Genomic DNA, 13,207 nt, shown 5'->3' on the forward strand with positions numbered 1-13,207 from the left:
ATATGAAGCGTAAAAACTGGCATTATACATCAGTGTGAATAGTCTGAATATATGGCAAAATGTGCCATTGAGTACAATACAGTAAGTGCACATAAGTTAGAACCAGGTGTTAAGGCAGAGTTTAATTACTAGTGCTCTTCTTTTCATGCAGGCAAACCATTTTTAATGTTATCACACAGCACAAGGCAAACCAACCAAAATGAATAATAAAATCTTCAACTGTTTTTGCACATAAAATGAAATAAAAGAGACATGTATCAGGGTGCAGAGCTGGGACTAAGGTGATGGATCTCACGGGCAGCATTCACAACTAAGATGGGATGGAGGATTTGGGGTTTTTTGGGTCAGTTGTAAGCATTACTTACTGTAATTTGTGATGGCCTTTGGATTGGGGTAGATGTGGGCTTAATCATGATGCTGCTTGTGATTTTGCTGTTGCCTTTAGCAGCAGGAGTGCTACAGTTCGCAAGCACCTGAGTCCTTTGCTCCTGCAGACCAGGAGTGTGGCACGGACTCAGCGTTTGCGTCGGAGTGCTGATGCTCTGAATGAACGGGCTCCCGAGGTGAATGTGGATTTTGTTGTCCTCAGTGGTGATGACGTTTGGCCCTGAGCTGTTGGATCTCTGGACTTGCCAGCTGCTCTGCCTTTCTGGGGTCACGCGAAAGATGGCGTGCCCTCCGACAACCTCCACCTGATCCGTAGAGAGGGAGCGGTCAGGCGTGCCCGTCGTCACCGATACAATTTGTATGGGTGACATGGCTCGGTCTGGTGTTACAGAGCCAGCAGAGTCCGGGGTCATGGCTCTGGAGTACGTAGCCAAGGTGAAAGGTGACAGAGCCCTGTCTGGTGAACACGGCTCGTCCGACGTTGGAGAAGACTTGGATTTAGTTGTTGGGGAAACACATTTCCCATTAGGGGATATGGAAGCGTTCTGTATGATGGTGATTCTCTGCTTTGGTGGACCTCCACTAGTGGGGATGACGGCCGTGCTGGTGAATGACTGTGTGTTTTCTGTGGTTGGACTGGTAATCTCTAGCATCGCTGTGTTTTGTCCGTGGTCCGGGGTCACTTTGATGTGCAGAGGCTGACCCGGACTGTGGGTCAACACCACGTCACCAGGCTGCACGTTGTTGGCATTCTGTCGCGGTTGCATTTTGCCATTCACCTGATGGGGCGTGTCTTTGTTTTTAAGGAAACTGTCTCGCACTCGTCTCAAGTTGTTGTTAAGATTATTGACGTTATTGATGAGCGAAGGGCTGCATTGGCTGAGCTGAAGCTCATTGCTGTAGTTTGCGTTATCTTCAGGGTCGTTCTCGTCGTACAGCTTCCCGTTCACCACAGCACGCTCCAGCGGTGCCACCGCCTTGCAATTGGGGGACATGAGATCGACCGGCTCTGTCTGCACCTCTTTGGACGACGCGTGCAGGTCTGAGAAACGCCTTCCATTCATGCCTGGGCGAAGGCTTTTGCTGAATCGTCTGTATCTTTCAAGCTCTCGAGTGAGCGTGTCCATTTCTCTGGCCAGCTCTTTGTTTCTGACCTCCTGTTGGGTCAGCTTTCTCTGCAGTGTGGAGTGATCAGTTTTCACTCGGCAAATCGAGTCCTCTGTCCCCATGTATTCATGGATCTTCTCTTTTAGAGCTGCCACCTCTCTGGTCAAATGACTGGATTTGGCTTCCTCCTCCTTCAAGCGCTTATAAAGAACATGCTCTTGACTACACTCTTTCTTTTCAGCCAGTTGATACATTGAAAGCTCTTTTCTGGATATTTCCAGCTCCTCCGTCAAGGCTTTAGCTTTTTCTTGTTCATTAGAGAATCTTTTCTCCAGTGATTCAAGCTCCTCTGCTCTTAGTAAATCACCCTCTACCACTTTCATGTCTTTTAATTTGCGTCGAAGGCGTTCAACCTCCTGTGTCAAATCCTTGACTTTGTTGTCTTCCTGCTGGAAGCGGTGAACAGGAGGTGTTTTGATGTTCTCTTCTTTGGCTTTGCTTCTCAGGTATTCTCTTTCAACAGTCTCAAGTGATTGCAACCGTTTCTTCATCAAGTTCAGCTTTGAGTCCAAATCTTTACTTTTCTCCTCTTCTGTTCTCAGCTTGGCTTTTAAATCATCCCTATCCTTTGTGGCACTGCACATTTTCTCCTCCAGCTCCGCTTTAGACCTCAGTGCTTTCTTGCTCTCCTCTATTAGTTTCTCTGTGACGGACGTGACTTTGTCTTGTTCGGCCTGAAGTTTGCCGGTGCTGTTCTGGACTTTGTTTTCCATTTGCTTTAGCTTTTCTGTCATTGCCTTCCTTTCATCCACCAGCATGACTGTCAGAGTCTTTAGCTTGGTCAGATCTTCCTTCAGTGTCAGCTCTGTCTTTCCCAGTTGGCTTTCAGCACCCTCCAGTTCTTTGACCCTGACCTTCAACACCTCCATCTCACCAATCAGAACCTTTGACACCGTCTTCTCCTTCTCTAAATTAGTCTTGAGTGAGTTGCACTCTTGCTTGCTCTTGCTGAACGAGTCTTCTAGCTTTTCTAAGTCCATAATCCTGTGATTGAGCTTATCAACTTCAGCTTTCAAACACCGGCTCTGGTTGGCTTCTTTCTCCAGCTTCTTGTTGAGGTCCCTACAATGGTCCTCCATTCTGACCAACTCTTCGTCTTTTCCCTCCATCTCAAGCACCCGTTTCCGTAACTCTTCGAGCTCCGACACAAGGCTAGAGTTTCCACACTCGCCACGGCTGATTTTGTCCCTCAGCTCCTGCAGCTCCTCCTCGGCTCTGCGTAGCGTCTTGTTGGTTTCCCCCAGCTCGTCGAGCTGCCTGCTGAGAGCCGACAGCTTCTGGCGCAGCTGTCTGTTTTGGGCATCCTCACCGGTCAGTTTGGCAGTCATGGCCTCTTGTTCCTGATGATATCGACTGGCTTGGTCACGCAGCTGACCCTCCAAGCTACAGACTTTCTGCTCCTCTTCCTGCAGACGAGCATTAGCTGAGCCCAGCTCTTCCTGAGCCTGCGAAGAACTGGCAGTCAGTTCTTGGACTTTGGCCGTTTGTTGATTCAGCTGTTCAGTGAGACGTTGCTGTTCATCCACAACCATCAACGCAAACGACTTGAGCTTCGTCAGTTCCTCCTTGAGACTCGCGACCTTTTTGTTGCTGTCTTGGTCTTTTCGTTCGTGGTAGGTCTTTTCTTGATCGATCAACAGCTTTAACCTGTAAAAACAAGAACACAAGAAAAAAGAAAAACATGACCTTCAGTATTGTTTTTAAATGAGTGGTCCACATTTAGAAAGAGTACCCATCACCCCCATCTCTAAAACATAAAAATAAATTAAAAAAACTTTAAAACCTATTATATATGTGAAACTGTACACGCCAACACTGTCATTACCCCACTTCTCCCAGCACTGACACTTCATAAACACTGTTATTTTCCTCTGGGGGATTAAAGTTTTTATGTCATGGAAAATTTAACACATCATACAAAAGCTGTACTTTGGGGTCATAGTCAGAAATCCCTGTGGTTATGTTGCTTCCCTTGTTGCCAACTTATTCTCATTTGGTGTAGAAAAGTGTGAGTTTTAGAAAGTTTCCATAGGGATTCAGGGTGTAGGATAGTGATACATGTAAGTCCCGTGTGAAATCCATAACAGAGGCCTACGCTCCTAAAATGATCACTGAGCTCTGATATAGAGAGGAAGGGACACAACATTACTCAAGATTAGGTCTAAGGGACATTCTCCAGAATGGATAAGAAGCACTCGCTTTTAAAAACATCCCAAACAAAGATAAGTGTTTTAATTGCGAACAGGATATAAGCAACATTTCTCTGCTAGTGAAGGGATAATAAAAATGTTGGAGATAGCCATCAGAACTGATGCACGCAAACTACCAACACTATGGCAAACTGGTTAGGACAAATAAGAGGAAATGACGTTGCAGTATATGTAATATTTGTATTTCCACATGTAATTTAATCTCATACTTCTGTGTACAGTATGTAATGCATAAAGACTTGCATGCCACCTGACGTAGCTCCAGTGCAGTGTGTTGCCTGGGTCAGGACGTCTGCGCACACCCCAGACCAAAGTGCCTACATCTCCTGGGGGAAGCAGCTGCCAGGCATTTCCACACAGATGGGCCACTGGCATGGAACGAATCCTTTAATTAAGGGGTTCCTCTACTACAAGCCTTCCTCCCCCTTACCCAAACCAGCCCCTACCTACCCCCCCGTCCCTTATACATTTAAAGGAATTCCCCCGGCTCCTGAAGGCAATTACAGTCCCACAGAGTTTATACAGAAATCCCCCCACACATACAAACTCTCAGGGATCACTTATTCCACATGCACACTGGGGTTGTGGGCCATGATGTAAGTGTGGTACAGTAGGGCGGGTCACTTCTGGGCACTGGAATGTCATTTCTTTCATTAGTAGCTGCCAAAGGGGACATGTTTAACCAGAACCATGTGTTTCAATTAGACAGAACAGCGCTCAATAAAATATTACAAGGATATGAATCATAACAAAGAATTGAAGGTTATTGTACTTTTACTGGATTTAGAAATGTTGACTTTTTTTTTTCTTTTTTTGGAACCTATAATTCCATTTTCTGTCACTTTATGCTTCATTATATTTCATTTAAAACCTGTTTTCCTACTTTTGAATACAGCCCATTAATGAAAACACAGTCAACGACATGTTTAATAATGATTAAAACTGCCCCGAGTCATATTGTGTAATTAAAGGCCCCCTTCATTGTAACCTGCTGCAACTAACACGTTTGTCTCAGTAGTTATAATCCAACAACACATTTTATGTGTCACATAGTTTTACTAGTTATTCTCCAACAACACATTTTATGTGTCACATGGTTTTACTATCAGTGTATTTTAATGCTTGTATGTTAAATACTGTTACGTTTTGGAATAATTTTGTTCCAAAATACCAAGATAAACGATAAAACAGCATTACAAACATGTTAATACTCCTTTCACTGTAGCACTTATATCACTTTCAGTCATATTCTCTTAGCACTTAATTTTAGAGTTTGTGAATATTGTGGGCACTCTGACTTTTTTCTATGGTTGTCTTTATCAAGGAGTATGGACATGTTGAAAAATTACTACTTTTTTTTTTCTTGAGTAAATTATGGATGTAGGAATGCTTAAGTTTCTAAACAAAGCTCATTTAAAACGGACATCTCTCTTGCAAACATGCCTATCGTCTGTAATCACTATTTACTCTATCTCCTATCTCAGTCTCTGGTGTTTTTAGAGTTACGTCATCGGCCAAAATAGAAACAGAAATGCACTTTGTTCCCAAGCAGGACTGGAAACTCTGCTGATGGCTTGTTTTTCAAGAAAGTCCTGAACTGGCCCTTAGTCCTATGAACTAGCTGCAGGGTCATTAATAAGCATTCAATCACCTCTAACTCTTTGTTGGACTTTATCACTCTGTTTCTGTTGTACTTTGTGCTGCAGGACATTTTGGTTCATGGATGCTCATGCAGATGAATGCAGTTGGCCAACAGAGCCACATCTGAGATCATTTTTGTTGTTACGTATAATTCAGAGCAGACTTCACATGTTCTGTAGATGAGGTGACAACATGCAGATTGGCCTTCTGTATTGCTGCAATTGACCCTGAAATAATATTAGAGACCAACTGCATTCAAACTAGTTGGATTGATTTAACTGGACATCTCTTGTCGTGTAATGTAAGCATTTTCCTTGCGTGGTCAAGAATACTTAAATCATTTAGATGATCCATAAAGCATCTGTGCACATTAGCAACTTTATTGTGTATTAGTTCAGTTTTGTCTCAGTTTCTTGCATCTTGAAAGTAAATTATTGTGGAAGAATACGTTCCAACTTAGAGCACATGAAGCTGGTAATGATTCATGGATATCATGATCACAGTCCACCTTACCACCCACTCTGCAGCCATTTCAGTCACACTGATTTCTCTCCTAAACGGATGTATGACCACCGCCGTGGGTTGTTAATCTGTCATGGAAAAACGGGTTGCACAGAGTGATTTGGATGAAGTGGATTGTTTCTGGCTCTGTTGCAGAAATTATTTTTCTTTTCCCAAATGTAAGGTAACAAATACTACTAAAGCGCAAAAAAAAGAAAAGGAAACGGAGACGGGAAAGAAAGAGAAGCATCCAGTTCAGAGCGTTCAAGAGCAAACACTTCAGAGTTGTTGTTTTTTTGTTTTTTTCAAAGTAACTCTGGAGGCTGGAAACTGTGGTTCACCCGCTGCTTTAAACTCTGCTACATGTTCCATATGTCGTGGCTGCTGCGCCATTTCCTCATCACGCGTGATTAGGTCATATATACTTTGATGCATTTATCATGTGACCATCTTAGGTTTAAAACTCGTCAGTGTGCCCTCGTGTGTGACAGAGCTGGAGTGAGAAAGATGACACTGATTGATGCAGTGTAAAGGTTGTTTTAAAGTCCATGCAGGTTAAGCGATACCCCCCAGAGTGCAATCAAAATGTGTGAGAGACGTTTCTCTGATATTTATTAACTACCTGCAAGTTAGTGAAAGCATGATGGATTAATGTGTTGCCAAGAGAAACCTGAAAATAATTTTTAGTTATGTATTATTTTATTTTTCCACACACTTGACTTCACATTATGGAGATTTTTCTACTTTAAACATTTAGAAATTCCGACCGTAAGATTAAACTTTCTGCAATAAAACACAGCAGATTTTTACAGAGTTGTTGAAATTATTCAAAAGGTGATGGCATAATTATGCTTGATTAATGCATTCACTCAATATTCCCAGGTGGGCTGGAAACCTTGCAAAATGTTTGAATTCAAGGTTTTATTTTCAAGGTAAGTGTTCAGAATGGCTTAGAAATTATTATATTTATAATAAATGTCAGGGTCTTTGGCACATGTTGAGACTTTAGGCTTTTCCTAGTTCTTCTTTCCAATCTCACTGTACCCAGGTACACTGACAATAAAGTATTCTGATTTATAGCACAATAATATACAATTAATAAGACAACTGAATAAATGGAACAATTTATTACTACTAAAATGACTTCAACTGTTAGATACTGGAAAAAAATAAACATGTAATTATAAATTGAGCGCTGATGCTTGAATCTGATTTTAGAGAAGTTGTAGTAAATCCATTTGTTGATTAAACCTAAACAGCAAGAAATGAATTCCTGTGATGTTGAACAAAGAAACAAAAGAAAGAAACAAAAGAATCTGCAAGTGCTTTACATTTAACATACAATTTTTTTGAACACAGTTGCATCTCTTTACCTAAATATGCACTGTTTTAAAGAAGCACAGTTGTTTCTACAATCGATTCTACAATCTTAGTAATAAACTCCTGAAAAGTAACTTTAACTATGTAAAAATAACAGTTTGTCATGGGACAAAATTAAATGTTTGTTTTTGATTCATGGACCTTAAATATATGACTAATTACCATTTCAATAAACCAAAAATGTTTTTTTAGCATATCCCACTTTGCTCCTCTCAGAGTGCGAGCTTTTACCAGGATATAACAGTTTCTAATTTCAGGTCCAATCGATTAATTCCTTCAAAATAATGAGTTACTACAGTTGAATTAAATGGCATACACTAGCTCAAATGTCCCACAGACGCACAGATTCCGTACAATTTGATTAAAAATAATTCCCTTTGATCAAAAGATTTGATTCTCACACATTTCAAAAGACGAGGCAAAAAAACTGCAACTCCGAACGTAAAAAGAAGTCTAAAAATACACCGCACAGTGTGACAAAATACACGTGAACACCGGCATGAAATGATGTTACTCTGAGCACTCATCTGTCTTCAAGCTGTTCAAGGGATTAACACCTCTCCTGAAAGTTTAAGAAGTTTTAGTGTTTTCATTGTGCCTACCTGTGGCTTTCCCGGCTTTGCCTCTACACACTTATCTTGCTGTACAACACCCGAACCCTCAACTCTTCTTCTCTCTGCTCTCACTCTCTGAGTAGCTGTAATGTGGGCATTCCTGCAGTCAGACCAAACAATAAGGGATGTGCTCCCTGCCTATGGACCATTACATCATCAACATGCCCTTATTTGGGGCTGTGCATCGCAGCGCCTCACGAGAAGGGGGTGTGCTTTGCTCGTGTGTGTGTGTGTGTGTGTGTGTGTGTGTGTGTGTGCGTGTGTGCGCGTGTGTGTGTGTGTGTGTGTGTGGGGCAATGTGGCAGTGTGGTGCGCTCATGTCTGAGTGAGGAACTGCTGAACTAAAATTTGCCGTAAAGGAGACAGAAAGGTATTTCTTGACGTATCTAATGTGTGAAATATCTGCCCGGGCTGTCACTTCTCCACAGGCAGGGCAGTAGGTGAAGAATGATGAGAGGTTTGAGTTACAGTATTTTCCTTCTGGCTCTTGTCAAAATTAAGTCATTTGTTGAACCAAGGAGGAAGAGAAAAAATAATCAGCTCGCGAAACTTGCAATAGAAACCAGTGCTTTAAAACAAGACACGACATGCAACATAGACCTTATATGTATAAAACATGCAGTATTTGCAGTGCAGACTCCTCCACAAACACATCCCTTTAGATTTATACAGTATAGTATCAGGGACTGTTATATGGGCTCGTCTGTAAACAATTTTTGTAACGTGACAGTTTATTTACTGTGTCCCTTTTCTTTAAATATTTATTTCAAAAGTTCGACCCAGTCTTCACAGACTTCTGCCCTGAAGTATCATGGTGTCAGATTCTTGGTGTTGGGTTTATGACTCTGAAACTTCTTGGAAACATTGTAAAACGTTAAAGCACAGTTTAAGATCTTTTAGCACTTGCCTTGTGGAATCGTGTTTTTACGATGTCGTTTCTGATGCCCTCGGACAGCTGTCTTGTCTTCGCCGCAAGAAAGAAAGTGGAAATATTTGGCTCTTGGATGCAGTGAAACACAAATCATTGTTGTTCACAATAACCTTTAGTGTTGTATTCCTGCAAATTTGTGTTTATCTCTGAAAATATTCTGAACGTTCGACTTATTCTGATCAGAACTGGAGACAGGAACTAAAAACTAGCTGCTGTGCTGTCAGCACATCGACAGTTCTTTCCTTTTGGCATAAATGGCTTTAAATGGGTTCACAAATAACATGACGGACTTTCGTGCTGTCAGGCCATCACATGCTGCTTTTCATCAGTAGCACATTGTTCATGGCTTGCTTTCTTTTTCAGGTTGTTGTCGCTAACTCATAAATTTCCCCGTACAGCTGGTGACTAAATACATATTTAAAAAGCCTGAACACTATGTGTCACCTGCAAGGAGAAAATTTAGCACTGATCTAACTTTAGGGACGACTATTTCTTTGCTGTCACTATCTAATTGTTGCATAACAAATGTGCCCTGTTAGTCAAACAATGGAGCTGGTACCGCTGTATTGTGCAGCGTGCATAAAGGAGCAGGAGCTCATGTCGGGTGTAAGGTGACAGTGCGTGACTTGAAGTAACACATTCAAAACCGTTTGTAAAACATCATACTCTGTCAGTACATGCTCGAGGCGGTACTCTGCAGTTATAAGCAATTCTAACAGTGATTAACAACAGCAAGACTCTTCCTGTCTCCTGCCAGCTAAATGAAATATGTCATGGCTGCAACAATGGATGAGGTCACCGTTGTTAAATGTTAGGAGCTTTGCCAGCCAAGCTGAGGGAAACAGATATTTGGAGGATTAATTTAAAGACACACAAGGGCCAGACTGTTATTGAATAACCAAAGCATGCTTGCAGCAGCAGCCTTCGGTCAACCAGACCCCCTCCATCTTCTGGATGTCCCATAGCTGGGGCAGGATTGGATCAGCAACTGGCTCGCTCGGCTGTGACTAGTGGAAAGGGTAGGCTGGTTTTAAACCACTGCTGCTGATTCACTCTGGCAGTAACCCTGTCCTATTTGGGCCATAAGTAATGTCTGCTTTTAAAGGACTCGCTTACACATCAGACTTATTATAAGAAAAGCACACAAGGCAGGTGTGTTCACATTGACTCAGCTTTAAGTGTCACAACTATCGGCACTGACCAAAAGAACATGAGGGTGCTCCAAGCAAGATCATATTCAGTGTGCCCCAACTGCATACCTGCATCGAATTATGACTCAAAGTCTCCCTCTTAATGGCAGACGGAGCATTAAACATGAATCAAAGCAAGGAGCCAGACTTGACTGACAAATTCCTAAAAGAGGCAAGCTGAAAACAGGTGGCCCAGTGGCTTCAAGTTGGGAAGAAATAGGAGTTAATTACTAAAGCTTTTGCCAAGCTGGAGGAGTCGGGGTTTGGAGGACAATGAATGATGCTGACTGGAAAAAGCTTGAAAGGCAAATACGCAGGTGAAAGCTAAAGATAGTGTGGATATGCCCACATTGCTTGTGAAAACCCACTAAATTTGATCTTGTGTGGCGTCGTAAACCTATCTTGGTAAACAGTTTGTCGTGCTGTTTAGAGTTAAAGGCCTGCGGCTCGGATGCAGGAGTCTCACTCTCTCTCCTGGAGTTGATCTGTGTTCATTCAGTTTTTTTAAACTTAAACTTAAACTTTATTTATTTATATAGCACTTTTCATACAGGTAGAGTGCAACACAAAGTGCTTTAACTTAATACGTAAAAAGAAACAATCTCCCTTGACCCCCCCACTCCCCGTACCCTCATTCATACGACACACACACACACACACACAGCATACTATACAGATGAATACACACCCGGCACCCTTGTGATAAAAATGGAGTCTGGCTGAGCTGATAGACCAGGTGAGGAAACACCGTCCACACCGAGAGCCGTCCAAGCCCACGACTACAGGGGGACCGACCCAGACAGAGAGGGGCCCACACCTTTATTGACACGAACATTTTTTTTAATAAATAATAGATTAAATAAACAATAGATTGACGATTCTATATTGCCCATAAGTGTGTGTGTGTTCACCTGTAATGAGCTGGGCCCAGCAATCTATTTCATGACATTTTGGACTTGCTGTAAACATTGGCTCCTGGTTAAATCCATTGTTAAGGTAACTGCATATTATCCCCAATGCTTTGACTTCTTTTTTTGTTTTTGTTTCATTTTTACTTGAGCTACCTTCTTACATGAGTTTTATAATGTTCTCTATAGTTTCAACTGACAGCTCTCTTTGCAGGGACTGTGTTTTCTGTGAACTGGGCAGGAAACACTCATTAAGGCCTGCAGGCAATATCTCTTAACTGCAGGACAATTTTACATATTTGGATTTTTGCAGATATTTAATACATAATACAAGGTGTGATTTCATTTTTTAAAAACGTATTTTTTGAAATAAGAATGCTGGAGTTTTAAAAAGATCTATGATTTGTTTTCTTTTTGAAAAAAACTGAAAAGAACATGCTCTGAGGATGATGAACCCATATTTTTTGCCAGGAGTTGTACAAAAACTCTCATGACGCATTTACGGCCTCATTTTTAGACGTTGCTATGGCGTGGGAATCAGGGCATCGTACTTCACACTTGGGAACAGCAGAATTGATTTCAGAGACTGGTTGAGCAGTTTATAGCAGAGTCAAAGTCCAAGAACTGTCCATCGCAGCTCCAGCTCTAAACTATGACGTAAGCCTCTTTCATGTTCTTTCCCCATTTCCCTGCAACAAACTGTTTGCTCTTGGAACAAACAGTTTGGTCATCCAAAATTTAATTCTATTTCTGGATCTGGACATATTCCCATTCCTAAGTAGTGAATACTTGAAACAGATGTTGTGGATCAAACATAAGAGCAGGCCACATGAACATGTTTGCTGTGACAAGCCTCTGCTAAATGACAAATGGTGGGGAGATGTAGATGTATTGTGTAACTGTTAACGAGTGACGATGCACAGAAGAATGTGGAGGTTTGGGACGTCGTTTGCATGAGGGACGTGTTTTGTTCAACGAGCCAGTTCGTAAACCCCAACGCATAGTCTTTTTGAGACAGAATGTCTGGGAATTCAGAGTGTGTACGGATGATAAAAATGAGTTTGGTGAAGCGTTTTTATCTGCATTATGAAGCAGCGGACCGTCTCAGGCTTTTCCCACTGTTATTCTGGCTCTGCTCCCCAAAAACATAAGTTAACATGAGTGGTGTAGGTTTGAGGTGGAAAATCCTACCAGTTTGACTTAAACCACAAGTGGACCATTGGATATTATATATTTTCTGACTTCTGCAATGCCATTTAGGTGGAAACAAGCTGTAGAAAACCAAAACAGATACGTTGCTGTGAGATTGGGTCTTTGACCTCTGTGATCTGTGGCGACGAAGTGTTGCCATTATGAAAGCATCACTTGGCTGGGGGAACCTCAGTGAGCTGATTCTCACGGTCTTGGTGTTTAGAATCCAGAAGTCACGAGAGAGAATCTGATGTGATCACAGACTGCAGAAAAATGTGCATTTTTATTGGATAGCAGCATGTCAATCACAATGCAGCCCCACCCTCATCCTGACCCTTTTTGGCTGTGTTTTTCTTCTAAATGGGAATATAGATCAAATAAAAGAGAAAACATTCTCTTATAACATGTGAAACTAGCAATAAAAGCCAAAAGCTTCTGAAAACTATGATAACTGAGGTCATAAATGAGATGTGGAGTCATTTTGGTAAGGACTTTAAATGCAGACAGACTTCTGTGACCAATTATGAGTTTCCCCCTGCAGGCCGTAGGATCATTTAAAAACACATCTCAGTTGGTTTAATTCATGAAACAGGAGGCAGCATCTTTTATTGTTTTAAAGGAAATATTTGAATGGTCATTCAACAAAAAGCGATTTTACACTTGTACATTTCTCTTCCTCTGACCTATAGCAGCTTAGTCTATCCCAGCTCTTTAGGTAAAAGATGGAGTAACGGCGGACAGGACAGGGAGCTATTTATATATTTATATATACACCAGATACCAAGGACCTTCTTACTGTCAGAAGACCGGACCACCATGCTGTCCCTTGAAATGGCACAAACTGTAAGCTTTTGGCCTGTGAACCATTTTTTTGCCATTTTCCTTATTTTTCACTGCAAAATCTAATTTATAAGGAAGAAAAAAGCCTTTGTTCAAGAAATTAAGAACTTTAGTCAAGAAAATGATCCATTGGCAAAGAGATTTTTCCTTAAAATAAGACCATTTTGACTGGATTTATGGAATATTAGGCTTATTTTTAAGGGTCTGATTTTGCAGTGTAGGGATTTAAATAATGCATTATTTTGTA

General features: G+C 41.5%; 1 protein-coding gene across 1 annotated transcript in view; it reads right to left on the minus strand.

Annotated features, from left to right (window-relative positions):
- Positions 1 to 13,207, minus strand: part of filip1l (filamin A interacting protein 1-like) — a 71,442-nt gene that overhangs the window by 5,203 nt on the left and 53,032 nt on the right. Inside the window, exon 5 of the mRNA XM_061716185.1 lies at positions 366 to 3,201. Within this exon, the coding sequence (XP_061572169.1) occupies positions 366 to 3,201 (2,836 nt within the window). The remainder of the gene's footprint in view (positions 1 to 365; positions 3,202 to 13,207) is intronic.

This window comes from Cololabis saira, chromosome 24, assembly GCF_033807715.1.
Source record: "Cololabis saira isolate AMF1-May2022 chromosome 24, fColSai1.1, whole genome shotgun sequence".
Taxonomy (NCBI): Eukaryota; Metazoa; Chordata; class Actinopteri; order Beloniformes; family Belonidae; genus Cololabis; species Cololabis saira.